We start from the raw sequence: 21,855 nt of genomic DNA, 5'->3' as shown, positions 1-21,855 counted from the left end.
CTTATCTGAAAATTCTTTGTATACATCATTTTGTTATGTCAGGTTTGGGACAGGTGTGATGTTTTTTTTCGCTTATATGCCGTGTGCGTTTGGGCCAACTGCTTTCTGATCTTTATTTAAAAGAATATGCTGCTGATGTTCTGTAGCAGTACTGAAGTCATGTGAGTGTTAATGCTGCTATAAGATGTCTTTAATGTGGTTTGCCTTTTGTTACAACCCTTTTGGAAGTGCACGGTTATAGAAATATACACAATTTGCTGTTAAACAAAACCTATGTCTATTCTCTGATTCCAGATTGTGATTCCAGGTTGTGTGCGAACTGCTGCTGGTGAATTGTTTCATAGAGTTGTGAGCACAAAAGTTGACAGACACACACATATATACATAACAGACACGCATATACATAACAGATATACATACATCAATCACACAGACACTTACTGAAAAAGCACACACACACATCACATAGTTCCTGCTAAGGTGAGTTTGCTTTATTTTATTTATTGAAATGGCGAGGGAAAAAACACTGTCATAACCCTATGTGGAAGAATGTTGACAACGTTTCACTCTGATCTTTGTGTTTTCTTTGCGACAGTTTAACATCTCTGTGTCTGCGTGTGTGTGTTTAGATGCCGCGTGCCAAGGGCCACAAGCGGGCACTAGCCTCCAGGACCAAGATGGCAGAGCGGCAGTCTTCGACCCCCATGCCTCCTGTCCCTGAGTTCGTCTCTCGTAAGTTTTGCACAGCTTATCGTATACTTTACAGCAGGGGTCACCAACCTTTTCCAAACCAACAGCTTCTTCTTGGGTACTGATTAATGTGAAGGGCTACCAGTTTGATACACACTTAAATAAATAGCCTATTTGCTCAATTTACCTTTTACTCTGTTATTAATAATTAATTATATTTATCTTTGTGGAAACACAGATCATCTTAATGATTTCTCACAATAAATATATATATAGAAACAGATAAATATCAATATGCAACACTTTATTTTTATATTTTCTCTAAGTGCACATTTTTCTAATTGAACATTTTCTAATGATCACTTCTAAGACAGTCTTGTGAAATCCCAATATCCCATTTTAACTAGCTAGCCACTAACATTTTTCTATAAATCATGAATTACTTTGCACCATGTTTGTACAAATAACTCATGTACAATACAAAAGTCAACTCTCTAATTTTTTTATAAATCTTGTCACACTTTGAACTGGACACAAATTCTGTTATCTGTTTCTTTGTCTGTTAGTGAAGACCAAGTCTTTAAAATATTTTCTTGGATTTTTTAAATCCAACACTTTCACTCTAACACTTTAAGTTGAGCGACTTCACCCTCCTGATGAAGCTAACTGCTCCACCATTTATCTAACTAAGCAAAGAATCACAACACTTCCTTACTAAACAACAGTTACGCAAAACAGTGTGTATTTAGCCTCCAGACTAAGCACGCTACATGCACACAACTCCCCGCACCCTACCAGCGCAACAGGTGCGCCAGACAAATCAAGTGCAATCTTACCGGCTGCCCGTTCAGGTTTTGGTACACTTTTGGCACAACTCTGTTATCTTTAATTAACCAAACCTTTCTCCTCTCTGCGTTGGCGTCTTTTGTCCTCCTTGATTTGACACAGCTGTCTAATTACCGGGCTCGTGCACCAGCAGACAAGACGGGAGCACACCGTGTTATACCTGCGCGGGAACGTAAACTGATACTAATGCCGAATGATATACGTTTCCTGGTGTTGCCTGGGTGATTAGGGATGTGGATGTGCTCTACAATAAAATATACTTTTATTACGTGGGGTTTGGCTGGTTGCCAAGCAGCCGCAGTTACGAGCTCGCGCGTCAGCTGTTCGCCGCTACAGTGCTGCTATTTGAGCTGTTTTTAGAACAGACCAGCAGGCTACTCATCTGGTCCTTACGGGCTACCTGGTGCCCGCGGGCACCGCGTTGGTGACCCCTGCTTTAGAGGTACTCTTCCCATGTAGATGAGCATGTGTTTAAGACACAATCTCTTATCTTCTTTACATAGGGCGCGGCACTGGGTTCCGCCACCGCGTGCGGAGGTGGCCAACTTCGCACCTGACTGGCCGTCAGGTGAAGTTTGTCCCTCCAGCTATCGACCCGGAGAAGAAGGTACCAGTTCTTCTTTCGTAAAGACTGCCTTGGTTGTTAGGAGTCATGGTTCTTGTGTCTGTTCTAAAGCAAAGTGTTTGTTGTTTCAGACTGTCTTCTTCATCGGCGACTCCCACCTGAGGGGCCTGGTGGATGGGGATGTCGCCTTACCCAAGGTACCGCTCTCTTTCTCTTTTCTGTCTGTTCCAGGTGGAGGTGCAGCTGACGTGAGGACAGAGGTGGGGCGCCTGGAGTTCCCGTGGACCCCGGATGTCGTCTGCGTGCTGGCCCCGAGCAACGACCTGGACCGTGGGCCCTCCTCCGCTGCGGCGGAGTTCGGCGCCCTCCTGACCAGCGTCCGCAGCCGCTGGCCCGAGGTGCGTTTGTTTTCACTTTTTGTTGTATATTCCTGTACAGCTGTTTACAGCAGCCAGTGTTTTTTTATTGTATTTTAAGACATACATGGGATAAAATGTCTGTCTGTAGGTGTTTGTTCTGGACTTCCCCCCGCGTCTGAACAAACCCGTGGGCCTGCAGGATCAGCTGCGTCAGGAGCACGCATGGGTACGTTCATGCTTTTATCTTTGCGCTGGCGCAATTGTAGCTTTCACAGCAGGATTTATGTATGCAAGTATAATGATTTTTCTTAAATCTGGATCAGGTGTCCCATTCGTGGCTGTGACCGACAGCTTCCTGCTGGATCGGTTGGAGCTGTGGTGTCATGACGGCGTAAGTACAGCAACTGTACAGTTGTTATGACAGCCTATTTGATTTCTGTGGTGTTGCATTCACTTATGGAGTCAATGTGTTCTGCATCTCTTCTTCAGGTGCACCTCAGCGACACAGGTGGCTCGCCCATCCTGGTGAAGCTGTTGTGCGACGCCGCCCTCACCCTGTTCCCAACTGACCCCCCTGCGCCTCCTTCCCCTCTGACGGACTGCCTGGATCCCCAGACGTGGCCCAGGCTTGGAGACGAGGGAGAGGTAATGTGTTGCTGTGGGCCGCTGTCTGTATTTTAGAGCTGTTTTTTGTTTGTTACTTTTTTATTTACGATAGTACATTATGTATAATGAAATAACCAACAGCTCTATAGTTTATGATTTACTTTAACAGTGCACATTTTTATAAGATGAGGCCTCCTCACAAGACAAAACAGCTTTTTGATGTTAACTTATGCTAAGTATAAGCCTAGTTTTGATTATATTTAGTTGTCACTGTCATCTAAATATACACAGTGAATGTTTTATTGGAGTGTGTGGCGCATGTCTCTTCTTAACGCGTTGGCTGAAACCTTTAGAAAAGTTGCCACAGTCTCCGGCTATGGTTGGCTTACAAACTTTTCTCATTCTGTGTACATAAAATAAAATAAAGTGCCAATTTTTTTGGTAGATCACAACGGTAACTGTAATACTGCACTTTCCCTGTTTAGATGGACTGCATCCCTGCATCTGCTGGGTTTTGGAGGAAGATGGCAGAGCGGCAGTCACGGACCCCCATGCCTCCTGTCCCAGAGTTCGTCGCTCGTAAGTTTTGAACAGCTTATCATATGCTTTATAGCAGGGGTGTCCAAAGTGCGGCCCGCAGGTCTTTCTTTAACAGCCCCATGGCGCATTTTAACAATACACGTGGGAAAAAAACATACAACATTATAAGTGGTATTTAAAGAGCAAACAGGTGAAATGTAACAAGAAAATGTAGCAATGTTTACTCACACAAAGCTGACATGTAGGCTGTTTTCTTTCAAATATAATGAATCACAATCAATGACATTATGAATTTCTGACCTATTCTGATTTTTAAATGTGCGGCCCTCAGTGGAAAAAGTTTGGACACCCCTGCTTTATAGGTACTCTTCACATGTAGATGGGCATGTGTTTCAGACACAATTTCTTGTCTTCATGCCGACACAGGTGGCTCGCCCATCCTGGTGGAGCCTGCGCCTTCTTCCCCTCGTCGGAGGTCGCCACCGGCCCAGGTGACGGGGCCAGACCCCCTGCCCCGTCGGCGCCAGGATCCCCGGAGGTGGACAACGGTTGGACGGGAGCGAAAGGTAATGTGTTTCTGTGGATTGCTGTCTGTATTTTTGAGCCGTTTTCACTTTTTTTGTTTTTGTTACTTTTTTAATTATGATAATATATTTTGTATAATGAAATAGTCGACTGCTCTATAGTTTATAATGTACTTTAACAGTGTACATTTTTATAAGATGAGGCCTCCTTACAAGAAAGGACAACATAGCGCAGTGAGTGACAGGTGTTGCTGATTAACCGGCTTAAACTGTCATGTTTTTAGACAGCTTTTTGGTTATCTTATGCTAACCCCCACTCCCTAGAGGGGGGGGGGGGGGGTGTCACATCCACGTTCCACTGGGGTGACTTTTCCTTGCCCTGATGTGGGCTCTGTACCGAGGATGTCGTTGTGGCTTGTGCAGCCCTTTGAGACACTTGTGATTTAGGGCTATATAAATAAACATTGATTGATTGATGTATAAGCCTAGTTATGATATTTAGTTGTCACTGTCATCCCAGGACAAAAAATACTGTTTTATTGGAGTGTGTTAAGCATGTCACTTCTTATTAACGCGTTGGCTGAAACCTTTAGAAGAGTTGCCACAGTCTACGGCTATTGTTTGCTCACAAACCTTTCTCATTCTGTATACATAAAATTTACTAAGTGACCTTTTTTTTTATGTTTGGAAGGCTGGAACACTGCCGGTGCAACAGTCCCTTCCCATCCCGTCCAACTCTGTGTGGTTCAGCAGTCCTATGTTGGATGCCATGGAGGAGTTCGCTCCTTCCTCTGACTCCAACTGCACTGCTGTCCCACCACCTGGCCAGGTAATGTCTCATAAACTTCTTTCTACGTATAGTGTCAATAACGCATCTAAGACACTGATGAACAACATTTTCTCTGTGTAATAATCCATTCATCCATCTTCTACTGCTTATCCGGGCTTGGGTCGCGGGGGCAGCAGCCCAATCAGACTTCCCTCTCCTCAGCCACTTCCACCAGCTCTTCCCGGGGGATCCCGAGGCGCTCCCAGGCCTGCTGAGAGACATAGTCTCTTCTGCGTGTCCTGGGTCTTCCTCGTGGTCTCATACCGGTGGTACATGTCCTGAACACCTCAACAGCAAGGCGTCCTAATAAAATGCCCAAGACACTTTACAACTGTTATTACTATAATTACCATTATTACCCCTAGTTGTTAATCAAATGTTGGGATATTTTTGAGTATGTGATACATACTTGTAAAATATCCAATAAAGTATGCCTTACGTTGACAACATCTATAAATGTTTCTTTTAATTTCAATAGGCTTCTCCTGGAAGGCGCCGTCGGAGAGCTGTGGCTGTCAGGCGTGCTGGGCAGAGGGAGTTCACTTCTGACTCTTGACTGCACTGCTGTCCCACCACCTGGACAGGTAATGTGTGTCATTAACTTCTCTCTACGTATAGGCAATGATGTACAATTCATGTATATACAACATTTTCTCTCTATAATAATCCATCCATCTTCTAACGCTTATCCGGCCTTGGGTCGCGGGGGCAGCAGCCCAATCAGGGAAGCTCAGACTTCCCTCTCCTCAGCCACTTCTACCAGCTCTTCCCGGGGGATCCCGAGGCGCTCCCAGGCCTGCTGAGAGACATAGTCTCTTCAGCGTGTCCTGGGTCTTCCTCGTGGTCTCCTACCGCTGGTACATGTCCTGAACACCTCAACAGCAAGGCGTCCTAATAAAATGCCAAGCCATTTTACAACTGTTATTACTATTACCACTAGTTGTTAATCAAATGTTGGGAATTTTCTGAGTACGTGATACATAATTGTAAACTATCCAATAAAGTATGCCTTAAGTAGACAGCCTCTATACATTTTTCTTTTACTTTCAATAGGCTTCTCCTGGGAGGTGTCGTTGGAGACCTGTGGCCGTCAGGTGCGCCGGGCAGAGGGAGCAGGTTGGTGTCACCGTTTTTCCCTTACAATTTCAGGTGCCTGCGGTCCGTGGCGAGCCAACGGTCCTCAGGGAGGAGCCTGCTGTCCAGGAGGAAGCCCAGGTGCCGCTGCAGGTCTTCACGGATAAGGTTGCTTCTTTTCCTCTCCCTAGTGATAGTGGTAGGGTTAGTAAACCTCAGTCCGTCTGCCGTCGTGTGGCAATGGTCGAGAGGGATCGTCTGGGAATTAGCGTAGCTACGGTTGTGCGCGGATCTTTTCACCAGGGGGATAGCAGGTTTAGTTACGGAGGGAAGCAATGCATGGCCATTGCTTTAACTAGTATAGCTAAGCATGTGGTGAAAAGTGTGTTTTCGTGGGAGACACAGGATCTCGATCGCATCCTGTATTTAGGCGATGAATTGTACAGTAGTTTGCGCAACCTGGGTATTTTTAACCATCCGTCGCAGTTTTTGTCCGTGCCGGATCTACCTAGTAATGTAGATATTGACGAGCAGTTGTTTAGTTTTCATTTTAGTCAACACCCGGCATCAGGTGCTGTGGGTGTTGAGCAGGAAAATGGTCCCTTTGTGAGTCTGCGGCATGGATTAGAGGGAGTTTTCAGGCAGTACAGCATGTGTCTGCTGACACTGGTAGCGTATACATCTGCCATCATCTGTGAGGATGGACAGTTTGCTGTGGTCGACAGTCACTCTCGTAGTAGCTGTGGCCTGCTAGATCACAACGGTACCAGTGTAATACTGCACTTTTCCTGTTTATATGACCTGCATCACTACATCTGTTGTTTGGCTGACGCTCTCTGTTCAGGGCTGAAGCCTTTTGAGCTGTGTGGCGTTAGGGTTAGTGTAGGTGCAAGTCCAGCCTTGTCTGGAGCTTCTGTAGAGAGTTGCATCTTTTTTAAGTGAAGTTAGCAGTGGCTCAACAGCAGAATTTGTTGCCACTGATGGCAAAAAGCGTACGATTTTGTCTCGTGAACGCAAGTCAAAACAATCTAAGCGTTTTGATAGCGTTACAGTCAACTCTGATGTAGTGTTTATCGCTGCATCAGAGAGTGAGAAACAGTTTTTCCGTCCCCTCGGTGATGACGTTTGTAGGGCTTTGTGTAGTCTATTAAAAATAGATTTTATGAAAGTCGGTGGTCTGGTGCACAGAGAGGTGGGCTACTTAGGTGTTCCCTGCCTTAGGGAGAAAATTGTTCCGGATGGGAACTGCTTTTTCAGAGCTGTTTCTCACGCTGTCAGTGGTTCACAGAAGAACCATCGTAAGATTAGACTGGCAGCCTGTAGACAGCTAGAAAAGAATGAGGCTAGGTATCGGGGTCTTTTGAGGAGTGATATGTCACTTTTAGAGTACATCAAGCAGTCCAGGATGAAGTGTGTCAAGACTTGGGCCACAGAGGTTGAAATCCAGGCCACTGCAGATTATTTAGGCATTGCCTTTTTTACATTTCATGATGCTCGTTGGCTAAAATATCGTTGCAGCAGTAAGTGTTTGTCAGCAGACTGCATTTATTTGGAGAATGTCGGGGGCCAGCATTTTGACTGCGTTCTTTGTGTTTTCAAGCCTGGACTGCAAAGTTGTCATGGATATTGTGAATTAGGCTGGGATATAGGCTGTATCACTAGGTCTTCAGCGAAAGATAGAGCGGGGCAGGCAGTAGATGGGATAGATTGTCTAGATTCAGGTAAAGATGTTATAGAGGTTGTAGAGGGCAGTACAATAAGTAGGGATTCTAGTGCGACTAAGTATTCAAAGTGTAAGGGAAGACTGCAGGATACAGTTACTATTAAACATCGAGAGAGACGTGCCCTGCTTTATAGGAAAATGTATAGTGAGGACTTGAACTTCAGGGAGAGCTGTATATCACGAAGTGTAGAGAAATACAGATATAGCTTGGAGCACAGGCACATGGTTAAGGTGCGGGGAAGTACAGGGTTATTATTGAGCACAGGGAAAGGGTTAAATTCAGGAGCAAAGTGGCGAGTACAATAAAATACAGGGATATCAAGCACAGGGAAAGGGTTAAACTCGGGAGTAAAGTGGCGAGTAAAATAAAATACAGGGAAAATATTGAACACAGACACAGGGTTAAAGCACGCAGTGTAGGAAAGTACCGGGACCATATACAACACAGAGACAAGGTTAAACTAGGCAGCAAAAGGCAGTATAGTGTTAGTTTAAAACATAGGCAGCAAGTGAAAGCTAGTGTACAGCTGAGTCGGAAGCAGAGGCTGGAGAGGTCTGTAGATTTTGGTTTTGTCATGGATAGTTTTTTGGATAAGGTTAGAGACGGACCGGATTTCGTGTGTAGTGTTTGTCATAGGCTGCTGTTTAGATATCAGGTGCTGCACTGTGAGAGGGAAGTATATGCAGCATGTTTAGCAACGGCTGGCATTGCTAATAATTGCATTAGTGAGCATTATCTGCATAGTTGTGATGATAGGTGTGTTGAGCCCTGTCCCCTTGTTGTGTCCAGAGGTCAGTTGTGGATTTGCTTTAGTTGTCATAGTAAGATCAATAAAGGTCAAATCCCAGCTGAATGTTGGAACAACAACTTAGCTGTACACCCCATTCCTCCAGAACTGGGATGTCTGAATAGCTTAGAGCAGCACCTGATTGCTTTACGCATCCCTTTTATGAAGGCGGTGGCGTTGCCGAAGGGTGGTCAGAATGGTGTACATGGGCCCGTTACTTGTGTTCCGGCCAACATTGTACAAACCACCAATGTGTTGCCGCGCTCCAGTATGGAGGGGTCTCTGCTTCAAGTGAAGTTAAAGCGGAAGTTGACTTACAAAGGACACTACGAGTATCAGTTTGTTGACTCGTGGCGTGTCAGGCGTGCTATAGAGTACTTAAAGAGAACCAATGTCTTGTATAAAGACATTGAGTTCAACGAGGAATGGTCAAATGCTTTTTGTAGGGAGGAAGAGGTTGTAGAGGATGGTCAGGTTAACCAGGTTGTTGTAGAGGCTGGTCAGGGTGACCAGGTTGTTGTAGAGGATGGTCAGGCTGGTCAGGGTGACCAGGTTGTTGTAGAGGATGGTCAGGCTGTTCAGGGTGACCAGGTTGTTGTTGACCCACAGTCCAGTGAGGATGAGGCTGTAGAGCAGAAAGGTGGCCCAGAAGAGGAATCCGAAGACATTGTGCAAGATGAACTGTTACATGACAGACAACAGCACTGCATGTTTCAGGACACTTGTCTTATGCCCGTTGATATCGGTCAGGAAGCATTAGATCACTATTTTAAGGATGTTGTATGTCTGGCCCCCGCGGAAGGTAATAGTCCGGTTAGAATGCTTTCTGACAAATTCAATGAGGCCATGTGTTTTCCTGCGCTGTTTCCGAACAGCAGAAATACATTCCACGCCGACCGCGCGCATCGTATAACATTGTTGCGCTACTTTAATAACCGGGTAATGCATGCAGACGGCCGTTTTGCGCGCAACGTGGAATACATATTCTTTTGTCAGTATATGTCCGAATTGGACCAAGTCATAAGTAGCATTTCGGTCGCCATGCGTAAAGGTAAGGGGGTCAGCATTCTCAGCGGATTTTGCCGGACATGCTCAAAGACGACGAGTCTCTGAAGCGCTTGCTGCAGTTCGATGACGGTTTTCGTTTCCTTCGGCCCATTCGCGGGACGCCAGCTTTTTGGTCTTCCGTTCAGAAAGACCTTATGGCTTGTGTCCGCCAATTGGGGATCCCAACATGGTTCTGCTCCTTTTCGTCTGCTGATCTGCGCTGGCAGAATCTCCTTGCCAGCATCCTGAGACAGGAAGGCAGACAGTAGAACAGTTAGAGTGGGCCGATAGGTGCGAGCTGTTGCGGCGCAACCCGGCCACAGCCGCGAGGATGTTTGACTACAGGTGGCACTGTTTTCTGAAGGAAGTACTCATGTCCCCGTCTAACCAAGTTGGCAAGATTTTGGATTTCTTTTATCGCATTGAGTTCCAGCAGCGTGGGTCCCCCCATGTTCATGCGCTGTTTTGGATTGAGGGAGCTCCCCAGTTTTATAAAAACACAGATTTAGAAGTCGCACAATTTATCGATCAATATGTGACATGTGAGCTACCCTCTGCCGATGACACATTATCGGAAGTTGTGTCATCGGTTCAACTGCATTCGAAACGGCATTCAAAGTCGTGTCGTAAAAATAACACCAAATGCCGTTTCAATTTTCCCAAACCCATCTCTGCACGCACATTCATCTGCAAAATCCCAGAATGTGTTTGTCCTAAAAAGGCAACGGGGACAGAGAGTGAGTGCCTTCCAGAAAACCGGCCAAAGTGCACCTGTTTGGATAAGGACAAGAAGATGCGAAAGGAGGTTGCGCAGATGATTATGGAGAAAGTCATGGACGCCATGGAGAGGGAGGAGCCCTTTGGTAGCGTAGAAGAGTTGTTTGCCAGTGTGGGCATCAACCAGGACGTCTTTGAGCTCGCGTATTGGCGGCTGGAGACTAAGAATAAGGTGGTTTATAGGCGAGGGGTAAACGACACCTGGGTTAACCAGTACAATAAGAAGCTATTGAAGTGTTGGAACGCTAACATGGACATTAGCTTTGTCACTGACGCCTACGCAGTCATCATCTACATAATCAAGTACATCACAAAAGCAGAGAATGAAATTGGTCTGTTATTGAGCAATGCCCTTAAAGAAGCCAATAAGCTAGGAAATCTCTCTGCTAAAGAGGCTTTAAAGAAACTGGGCAGTGTATATTTACACAACAGAGATGTCTGCGCTCAGGAGGCAGTATATAGGCTAATGAGCATGCATTTGAAAGAATGTTCCAGGAAGGTGGTGTTTATTCCAACAGGGAATAACATTGTGCGGATGAGCTTACCCCTCAGCGTGTTGTTGCAAAGGGCTTCCTCAGAGGGTCTCAGGTCCGAAAACATGTGGATGATGAGTGTTGTCGAGAGGTACCAGAACAGGCCCGACGGTGTCGTATTTGCCGATATGTGCATAGCCACGTTTTGTTCGGAGTATCGTGTTCTCAGCCAGAATGAAGACTCTGACAAAAAAATTGCACTTCAAGGGGGTTTAGGGTTCATCTTGCGGAGAACACGAACTCAGTTTGCCGTCGTCCGCTACATGCGCTTTAAATTAGACAAACAGGAGGAAGCCCACTTTCAGAGTTTGCTGCAGTTGTTCCTTCCTTATAGAACTGATTGTGAACTCAAGCCGGAAGGCTTTGACTTCTACAAACAGTTCCACGACGAAGGTAATGTGACGTTGGCTGGCGGGACCGCACGGCCGGTGCGAGACGTCGTCGATGACAACAGGGCAAAGTTTGAAGTGGACTGACCTCGGTTAGAGCATGCGCAGGAGCTTGCGGATCTGTTAGGTCCTAATGTCGATGAGGATGCGTGGGGGGACCTTCGTCCTGAACAGGAAATCGAACACATGGAGTGTTTAGAGGAGAGGCAGAAGCAGCAGCAGGGGGAAATTAGTGACGAGCAGCTAGTTCAATCTGAGGAAAATGTCCCCGATTTGTTTGTTGGTGGTAAACAAGTAGCTACAATCGAGAGAAACACCAACATTTTGTCTAGAAGGGAGGGTTTAGCTCTGCTCCATTCTCTCAATGAGACTCAGAGGAGCATTTTGGATACGATTAGGAAATGGTGCTTAGAAAAGGTGAGGGGGAAAAAACCCGGAACCTTTCCATGTGTTCGTCACTGGTGGGGCAGGTACTGGAAAAAGCCATTTGATTAGAGCTATCCAGTACGAGGCAGGGAGACTATTGTCGCGTCTGTACAAACCAGATGAAACCTGCGTGCTCTTAACTGCCCCCACAGGCATAGCTGCATACAGTTTACATGCAGCCACAATTCACCACACCTTCAATATTGGCATACAGGTTAGTTTACCCTATATCCCTCTGGGGGAAGATAAGATAAACTCCTTGAGGGCTCAATTTGGTCACCTACAAATTCTCATCTTTGACGAAATCAGTATGGTAGATCACCATCTTTTAGCCTATGTGCACGGCCGGTTAAGGCAAATGAAGCAGACGGGGGACTTTTCTCCATTTGGAAACGTTAGCGTTGTAGCCGTCGGTGACTTTTATCAGTTGCCGCCCGTTAAAGGGAGGCCGCTGTACGCCAGTCAGGTGGGTGTGGACCTCTGGTGTCATTTTACAAAAGTAGCACTAACAACAGTTGTGAGGCAAAAAGATAGTGTCTTTTCTGAGCTGCTCAATAGGCTTAGAGTTCGGGCGAAGGGAACCCCCTTATTGCAAAGCGACGTCGATATCCTCAAGTCCCGGGAGACGGGGGAAGAGAGCGCAGCTTTGCATATTTATCCCACGAATATGCAAACCAGCCACCATAATCTGGAGAGGTTATTCGCAATCTGTCCAGATTATGTTACAATCGAGGCGCAAGATTTTATCAACAGTAGGAAGACGGGTCAATTAGAGCGCGTGGCTGATCATCACGCTAAAACGTCGTACACGTGTTTGGTCAAGAGTTTGTGCTTGGCTCCGAACGCACGTGTAATGCTGTGCAAAAACATTGCCGTGGCAGACGGTCTGGTCAATGGCGCATGTGGAACGGTCACTTATATTCATTTTGGAGCCGATAAAGACTTCCCCCTCACAGTTTGTGAAATTTGATGACCCAAAAATAGGCTCACAAAGGAGAAAGGAACGTTCCCATGCTGCTGTAGAATGCCCGCATTCTACCGCCATTGATCCCGTGGATGATTCGGCGACAAAACGCGGCGGTTTGCGTCGTCAGTTTCCGCTTAAACTCGCGTGGGCCTGCACTGTTCACAAAGTGCAAGGTCTAACTGTAGATGAGGCTGTCGTGTGTTTACACAAGGTTTTTGCAGCTGGGCAGGCGTATGTCGCCCTCAGCCGTGTTAGGGATATATCCGGCCTTGTCATTACTGACTTTAAGGAAAAGGCCATTTACTGCAAGGACGCCGTCAAGGAGGCATTGGATAGCATGCCCCCATTTCTACTTGAACAGCCACAGCCCTCGTTAGAAACCCGCAGTTTCTCCGCGTATTTACTGAACGTCCAAAGTTTACCTTGCCACGCCGCTCATTTGATGTCTTGTACGCAGCATTTACAGCCTACCTGTATTGCTGTCACGGAGACGTGGCTCACTGCACAATCCCCGACAGACTGTGTCCAAATACAGGGATATACTTTCCACAGTCGTCCCCGAGCCTTGTGTTACAGTAGCAATGATTTCAAATTAGCTGAGATTAGAGATTTACAACATGGCGGAGTAGGTTTATATGTTGTAGATAATTCGGACTGTGAGATTCTGCAGGTGCCCGATTTAAATCTGGAGTGTTTGGTGTGCCTGTTTACCAAAGAAAACATTTTGATGGCAGTAATTTATCGTCCGCCATCTTACCCAAATTTACTTTTTAAATCCAATCTGGTGAAGTTACTTGATTGGGTCACTCCACTCAGTAACACAATTGTTATAATGGGAGATTTTAATGAAGATCTTCTCAAACATTCATCAATTTCTAAATTAATGGGCCAAAATGGATTTTCGCAGCATGTAACACAAGCGACTACAGAGAATGGGACATTAATTGACCACGTTTATGTCAAAACAACGCAGTATGCTGTGGATTGTGCAGTGCTGTCCACTTATTTCAGTGACCACGAAGCCATCCTGTGTGCTTTTCGTGGTCAAGATGAAGGTGATGCGTTTAATTTGGAGTTGTTGTTTGCAGAGCACTCATGCAATACCTCTGCTCTTCTCATGCTGCATGCCTTACAAAGTATGTTTTTTTTTTTGGTTTATTCATAGCCACAGTTTGCGACTTTGGTTTCATGTCTATAGTTGACGCTAAGTGTTAGTTTTATTTGTCTCCGCCTTGTGCGCGCCTTTTCTTTGCACCCTTACCTTCACGCCATCTCCCGCCACTTTTCTTTGCATGCCGGAACAAAGTACTTTTTGATTGATTAATTGATTGAGACTCTTATTAGTCGGTTGCACAGTGAAGTACATATTCTGTACAATTCACCACTAAATGGTAACACCCCAATAAGTACGTGCTTTGTTCCGTGTTCAACGTTTGCATGCCTGGGGGACAATGGATCAGCGTTCACGTCGCGTCCCCTGTCAGTACCCACGTTCACCTGGGGAAACCAATGATCCCACCTGTACATCTTTATATTCTCTCAGGGACTGTTTGCACGTCTTGTTTGTATGGGGTTTAAATGTACAGATACCAGGATACAGAGAAGGTAGGTAATGTGCAGGTAATGATATGACTGGGTGATGGCAGGAAGCACCAGCGTAGCGTGACATACACGGGGCATGTGCAGGAGCCGGCTGTGAAGCAGATGTCAGGTGAGTAGATATCTCAGCTGGAGCCAGTTATCCAGTTATCTAATCACCTGTGTCTTTATTAGCAGCGTTGGTGACCACAGAAGCTGAGAAGCAAGGAAAGACTTTGTGAGGAAAAAAGAAGAAGAAATACTTTCTGAAGGAGAAAAGACATTGTGAGAAATAAACGATTGTAAACCTGGAAAAGCCGGCTGGCAGTCAGTCTGTCAGTCCTGAAAGAACCCCACGCCACAAGACGTGTCACATACTACAATTACAACTAATACAATAATAACTGCACCTGCTACTACTACTACTATTTCTACTACACATATTAATAATATCTTAATACTACAATAGCTGCTGTTACTACCACTACTACTAATAATAATACACAATAGCAGCAACTACCACTACTACTAATAATAATACACAATAGCTGCTGCTGCTGCTACTACTAATACTACTACAATTACTATCACTACCAATGCTACAATTGCTGATTTTAATACTACTACAATTACTACATTAAAATTGCAAATGTTACTAACAATACTTATTAAACTACAATAGCTGCTGCTGCTACTACTACTGATATTACATCTACGACTACTACTACTAATACCTTTGCGGTTGTTAATAATTATACTACAATTGCTACTACTAGTGCTGCTGTTACTATTACTAAAAATACTACAAAAACTGCTGCTACTTCTAATATTACAATTACTGCTAATAATACTACAATTAGTACATCTACTAGTCACAATGCTACACTTACTACAAATGCTACTGTTACTAATACTACAAATAATGCAATTACTACTACACATGCTGCTGTTACTTATATTAAAATACTACAATACCTGCTACTGCTACTAATACTACTATTACAATACGTGTTAATACAATTACTACGCCTACCAGTCACAATGCTACACTTACTACTACTACAAATGCTACTGTTACTAATACTACAATTACTACTACTACAAATGCTGTTACTAATATTACAAATACATTTACTTTTGCTACTACTAATAATACTACTATTACAATTACTGCCAATAGTAATACTACAATTACTACGACTACTAATGATACTGCTATTACAATTACTGCTAATAACAGTCATACTACAACTACTAATCATAATACTACAGTTACTACTACTACTACTACTAGTAATTATACAATTACTACTACTACTACTAATAGTAATACTATAACTACTACTAATAATACTACAATTGTTACTAACACCTAAACTACTAGTTGTACTACTGGTATTACAGCTATAACTACTACCTGTACCAATATCGTAGAGAAACGAAACAAAAACCTATGTAGGTCTCACTCAGGACTACCACTGGACAAAAGTATTGGGACACCTAGGACTAGCACCTTCCAAAAGGCGGACCCGACCAATGCTGCTTGCAGCTTTGTCTATTGTAATCTATACAGTATTGACACTATTGACAGTAATGTCAGTAAATGTACGATACTTTACACTGCAGAAGAACTTGACTAGAACTTGAAGCAATAATTATATGTAGACTATTTTATTGTTAATTTATTTCATTGTTCATGGAGTAGTCCGGTGGTTCTCAAATGGGGGTATGCGTACCCCTGGAGGTACTTGAAGGTATGCCAAGGGGTACGTGAGATTTTTTTTAAATATTCTAAAAATAGCAACAATTCAAAAATCCTTTATAAATATATTTATTGAATAATACTTCAACGAAATAAATGTTTAGAATTAAGTTCATGAATCCAGATGGATCTCTATTACAATCCCCAAAGAGGGCACTTTAAGTTGATGATTACTTCTATGTGTAGACATTTTTATTTATAATTGAATCTCTTGTTACTTTTCAACAAGTTTTTAGTTATTTTTATATCTTTTTTTCCAAATAGTTCAAGAAAGACCACTACAAATGAGCAATATTTTGCACTGTTATACAATTTAATAAATCAGAAACTGATGACATAGTGCTGTATTTTACTTCTTTATCTCTTTTTTTCAACCAAAATGCTTTGCTCTGATTAGGGGGTACTTGAATTAAAAAAATGTTCACAGGGGGTACATCACTGAAAAAAGTTTGAGAACCACTGGAGTAGTCTATGACTATGTGTGTGAGTATGACTATGGAAACTGGAAATCAAGATCCTTACCCTCTTCCTTTCCCTTTTGGCAAATGCAGACCTCATGTGCTGGCTGTCCACTCCACAGGTGGAGGGGTGGTCTGAACTTGTCGAACTTGCACTGGGAGCACTAACAGTGACACTGCCATTGATGCCTGGCCGTGGTCTGTCGACGGGTGGTGGCGATGCCCATCTCTGCCCTTCGCAAGGGACCCTCTTCGAAACACAATCTTTCGAAATAATCGCTGCATAATACACTGTACTTTGTGTGTGTGGTCCAATCATACCGTGTTCGCTTGACTTCTCTGTTCCATAGTAAAGCTTGACCGCCATCTTTCGGGAATGTAAACAATTTGTGTTTGTGTTGCTGCAGCCGGCGGCAACACACCGCTTCCCACCAACAGCTTTCTTATTTGCAGTCTCCATTGTTAATTGAACAAATTGCAAACGATTCACCAACACAGTTTTCCAGAATACTGTGGAATTTTGCTATGAAAACAGACGACGTAAGCTGGCCACTGTGCTGTTCCAAAATGTCTGCTACAATCCGTGACGTCACGCGCAGACGTCATCATACCGAGACGTTTTCAGCAGGATATTTCGCGGGAAATTTAAAATTGCACCTTATAAGTTAACCCGGCCGTATTGGCATGTGTTGCAATGTTAAGATTTCATCATTGATATATAAACTATCAGACTGCGTGGTCGGTAGTAGTGGGTTTCAGTAGGCCTTTAAGGGTTACAATAACAACAAGCAGCAAATAATTGCTATCTTCACCACGACGATCCAGTTGACCAACTTTTGGCACAACAACTTTTTACTGCGCATTATCTACATCTCCTGCCTCATCAATAATACAGTTCCACTTTGACGCTGGTGTTATCAAAAGACCCGGATCCTGGCCAGGCGACGGCCATAGCAATGACGCTGGGTTTGGGAAGATCGTCAAGCCTACTGATAAGTACTGTAAAGGCTACTATATTGGGTGAAACAAGTGTAAAGGTGGCTATGAGATGTATTTGGTAAGCAGCACCAAGTTCCTGTGGGTGCAGATAACTGACAATATGACCTGGTCCCTACACACCGGATCTTGTAAAAAGAGCTCAGCAGCGCAGCAGCGCATGCACTTTTTGCGTCGGATGAAAAGAGCACAGCTCCCGCCCCCCATTCTCACCACATTCTACAGAGGCACTATAGAGAGCCTACTGACCAACAGCATCTCTGTCTGGACTGAAGCCTCCAGTACCTCAGACTGGAAGTCTCTCCAGAGAGTGGTGAGGACGGCGGAAAAGATCATCAGGACTCCTCTTCCTCCTATCCAGGAGACCGCAAAAAGCCGCTGCCTGAGGAGGGCTCAGTAAATCTGAGACACCTCCCACCCCCACCAAGGACTGTTTTCACTGCTGGACTCTAGAAAGAGGTTCCGCAGCCTCCGTAGCAGAACCTCCAGGTTCTGTAACAGCTTCTTACCTCAGGCCGTAAGACTCTTGAACGCATCATAATTATCCCCTCAATGCCCCCCAAAAATGGATTAACTCCCTGGAATATAAAAACAATATAATATACTGTACATCCATAAACCTGGATGCATATGCAAAAGTGCAATATATTTATCTGTACAGTAATCTATTTATTTATATCTGCACCTTATTGTTTTTTGATCCTGCACTACCATGAGCTAATGCAACCAAATTGTGTTCTTATCTGTACTGTAAAGTTCAAATTTGAATGACAATAAAAAGGAAGTCTAAGTCTAAGTCTAAATCTATTTAATGTTTGGAGGGCTCCATTTACCGTATTTTCCGGACCATAGGGCACACCGGATTATAAGGCACACTGCTGATGAATGGTCTATTTTCGACCTTATTTCATATTATAGAATTATAGGGTGCATCAAAGGAGTTGTATTATTATTGATTTTTTTTCTAAATTGAAAACACTTCCTTGTGATCTACCTAACATGTAATGGTGGTTCTTTGGTCAAAATGTTTTGAAAAAAGTAATTGGGTGAACAGGTTTGGGTCTGGTTTAACATAACTTGAATGAATAGATGTACAAATGCAGTAGGAGGACTCTGCTTATCCGTGATGTGTACACATACAAATATAGTTTGCATTATTATTGTTGCGAAGACTATTATTAAAGTCACTTTGTATTTCCGCCGTCTGTTAGTTTTGAAAAAGAGCCATTCTAAAATACTAACACACAAGAAACTATTATTTGCTTGTGAAGAACATACAAACAAGGTTAGATTTAGGAAAAAGTAATGATAAAAGCCTGGGGATGGATGGTAGTCTAAAAGCACCAAAAACGTCACACTACACTTACTTATTGTACAATCAGGAAGCTAAAGTTGACTCGTTGATTCATTCAATTGTGTTGTATTGTTGTACAATGACAATAAAAGCTACACTTATAATGCAACTTAAATCTACAAAACGTATGTTAAACATGTGGTCATTACAAAAAGAAGACAAATATCAATATTCCTACTATGTAGTGACAGGCAATTAAAAACATTGTGTTAAATATTTAAAAAATATGTGGTTTAAACAGTAACGGTATGTATCTGAAAAACTTTTGCATTAATAGCTTTAAACATTTACCATACATATGAAACTAATTGTTAATTTTATTTAACTGCACCATGTGGCTTAAAACCTAAACTAAACCATACAATCAACAACATGACTTTAATATTATTTGTGGTATTTTTAAAACTATTGTTGCATAGTATATTTTAATGTTGGTAAAAAATATTTAATCTGTTGGTGGTATTCAAAATCGAGATATATTTCAGAAACAAAAATAAACTTATTTCTAACTTCCTTAGTTAGAGTATGATATAAAGTAAGATTATTTGTAGCATTATAAAACAGAGAGTGTTACAAAATGTTCTTGAAAATAGTGGACAGTGTTAAGGTTAGGTAGAAACTGAAGGAATGTTGAGAAGTCATTGTATGATCCATTGTCTCAGCATCATCCAACGATGGGGAGTGTAGTTACAGTCAATAATGAAGGATGTGACTGTTCCCATTCCTAAGACGGAACACATTTAATTTACTTAATTGGATGGCACGCATACTTATATGACTGCTTCTATTTTTCTTTTTAATTGTTATCTCAATCAAGATCTGTTTTAGGGCAGCACGGTGGAAGAGGGGTTAGTGCGTCTGCCTCACAATATGAAGGTCCTGAGTAGTCGCGAGTTCAATCCCGGCCTCGGGATCTTTCTGTGTGGAGTTTGCATGTCCTCCCTGTGACTGCGTGGGTTCCCTCCGGGTACTCCGGCTTCCTCCCACCTCCAAAGACATGCACCTGGGGATAGGTTGATTGGCAACACTAAATTGGCCCTAGTGTGTGAATGTGAGTGTGAATGTTGTCCTGCGATGAGGTAGTGACTTGTCCAGGGTGTACCCCGCCTTCTGCCCGATTGTAGCTGAGATAGGCTCCAGCGCCCCCCGCGATCCCGAAGGGAATAAGCGGTAGAAAATGGATAAATGGAAGATCGGTTTTAGACTGAAATCAGTGACATGCAGTCAGTGGAGGCAGGTGAGGCGGGGCCTCACGTGCCATCATGGAAAGAAAAAAAATGTAAAAAGAAAAAAAAATAAATTATTGTTATATGTATCCAGTGATTATACTATAAAGTTATTTTCCATTTAACTTCAACAGTTTTAGATTATTTTTATTCAAAATCGCTGAATTTTCACATTTGCTGTTCAAATACTGAGAAGAGACGGTGCGGTGATCAGCAGTCAGTTGAGGCACGTCACTGAGTTGTGCCTCAACATGGATTGCGGACTCAGCTAACTGCTGGCCTGCTGTGCAGTGAGACCATATTGCTATATGAACTATCATTATTACTATCATTATTAAATTATCATTTATTTATTATAATTATATTGTACATTTCCATAGTTTAGTTAGCTGAGGTATGTAATGTACAGTGTACTTTGTCAACAACTGTATGTGTGTAGGTATTTCTTGTGCTGAGCAATCATAAAACTACTGCGAAGACGCACTGGCTGAGGCTCGCAGTAATCCCGCCTCCTGGTGGTAGCGAATGCACCCCCGCCGTAGAATGCACCCGCTGACGGGAGTGTTATATCAACGAAAGCCCACACTTAAACGTTCCACGTGCAAGATTGAATCTCTTTAAAAAAGTTATTTAATAAGAAGCCAAAAAGTGCAAAAACAATAATGTTCGTGTTGGAGGAGTTGAGAATGACTGCAGGGCCACAACATTAGGTACACCTGCAGACTGCAGCACGGATGTCATATTTCGTTCATTCACAACTGCTCCAACACAAACATTATTGTTTTTGCACTTTTTGGCTTCTTATTAAATAACTTTTTTTAATAGATTCAATCTTGCACGTGGAAAGTTTAAATGTGGGCTTTAGTTGATACAACACTCCCGTCAGGGGGTGCATTCTACGGCGGGGGTGCATTAATCCAGCACAACAGCGGTGCATGGACTTCATTTATAAGTAAAGGAAAGACCATAATAACGTTTTTTTTTATTAAATGTGCTTTTTTGTGTGCTACAGTTTGTATGTGTAAAGTTAAAGTTAAGTTAAAGTACCAATGATTGTCACACACACACTAGGTGTAATGAAATTTGTCCTCTGCATTTGACCCATCCCCTTGATCACCCCCTGGGAGGTGAGGGGAGCAGTGGGCAGCAGCGGCGCCGCGCCCGGGAATAATTTTTGGTGATTTAACCCCCAATTCCAACCTTTGATGCTGAGTGCCAAGCAGGGAAGAATGCTGGTATGAGCTTTTAAACATAACCCGTTAACTGCTGCCAATCAAATGGTGAATAAGATACTCTTTAGGGTTCATATGTTTGTAAATCTGACTGTGATGAAGTCAGTGCCTCACCAGCCATGAACCTCACCGCACGTCACTGACTGAAATAGACAAGAGGGTGTGGACCCCCACACCGCCACATTGAACGTGTGGGGGTAAAACAGGCAGAGAGGGGAACCCCCCAAAACTTCCTGAAAAATAAGTCCTTACTAAGGATACGAGACATCTTCAAGTCTACACTCAAAACACACAATGACTAAAGCTGCAATAACCTTCCTGTCAGAATAAATATAATATTAAATATAGCAAATTTATAGAGATGACATGGACACATATTTGATTGATTGATAGAGACTTTTATTAGTAGGTTGCTCAGTGAAGTACATATTCCGTACAATTGACCACTAAATGGTAACACCCGAATAAGTTTTTCAACTTGTTTAAGTCGGGGTCCACTTAAATTGATTCATGATACAGATATATACTATCATATATACTATCATCATAATACAGTCATCACATAA

At 43.3% G+C, this 21,855-nt stretch overlaps 4 protein-coding genes across 6 annotated transcripts; all 4 read left to right on the top strand.

Annotated features, from left to right (window-relative positions):
- The first annotated feature begins 297 nt into the window (after positions 1–297).
- LOC133657506 (uncharacterized) lies at positions 298–5,487 on the top strand. 3 transcript variants are annotated; one of them, XM_062058932.1, is made up of 7 exons: positions 298–480; positions 630–732; positions 2,040–2,143; positions 2,233–2,499; positions 2,609–2,686; positions 2,784–2,851; positions 2,950–3,038. In XM_062058932.1, the coding sequence occupies exons 2-6, from the start codon at positions 630–632 to the stop codon at positions 2,802–2,804; spliced, it is 573 nt and encodes a 190-aa protein (XP_061914916.1). In that variant the 5' UTR covers positions 298–480; the 3' UTR covers positions 2,805–2,851; positions 2,950–3,038. The 3 variants fall into 3 exon arrangements, with proteins under 3 accessions (XP_061914916.1, XP_061914915.1, XP_061914914.1); XM_062058931.1 differs by lacking the exons at positions 298–480; positions 630–732; positions 2,040–2,143; positions 2,233–2,499 and adding exons at positions 3,552–3,645; positions 4,033–4,172; positions 4,822–4,959; positions 5,097–5,487 and having other exon boundaries at positions 2,613–2,686; positions 2,950–3,105; XM_062058930.1 differs by lacking the exons at positions 298–480; positions 630–732; positions 2,040–2,143; positions 2,233–2,499 and adding exons at positions 3,552–3,645; positions 4,033–4,172; positions 4,822–4,959; positions 5,094–5,487 and having other exon boundaries at positions 2,613–2,686; positions 2,950–3,105.
- A 1,197-nt stretch (positions 5,488–6,684) lies between these two features.
- On the top strand, positions 6,685–9,684 carry LOC133656995 (uncharacterized). The gene is made up of 2 exons (XM_062057882.1): positions 6,685–6,796; positions 7,988–9,684. Exons 1-2 carry the CDS (start codon positions 6,685–6,687, stop codon positions 9,655–9,657), a joined length of 1,782 nt encoding a protein of 593 aa, XP_061913866.1. The 3' UTR covers positions 9,658–9,684.
- A 238-nt stretch (positions 9,685–9,922) lies between these two features.
- LOC133657504 (uncharacterized) lies at positions 9,923–11,377 on the top strand. Its single transcript, XM_062058928.1, has one exon. It carries the CDS (start codon positions 9,923–9,925, stop codon positions 11,375–11,377), a length of 1,455 nt encoding a protein of 484 aa, XP_061914912.1.
- Positions 11,378–12,609: 1,232 nt separating this feature from the next.
- Positions 12,610–13,848, top strand: LOC133657505 (uncharacterized). The gene has a single exon (XM_062058929.1). The coding sequence runs from the start codon at positions 12,610–12,612 to the stop codon at positions 13,846–13,848; it is 1,239 nt and encodes a 412-aa protein (XP_061914913.1).
- The last annotated feature ends 8,007 nt before the right edge of the window (positions 13,849–21,855 follow it).

This window comes from Entelurus aequoreus, linkage group LG09, assembly GCF_033978785.1.
Source record: "Entelurus aequoreus isolate RoL-2023_Sb linkage group LG09, RoL_Eaeq_v1.1, whole genome shotgun sequence".
Taxonomy (NCBI): domain Eukaryota; kingdom Metazoa; phylum Chordata; class Actinopteri; order Syngnathiformes; family Syngnathidae; genus Entelurus; species Entelurus aequoreus.
Note: the sequence above shows the minus strand (reverse complement) of the source record. Positions and strands in the feature narration are given on the sequence as shown.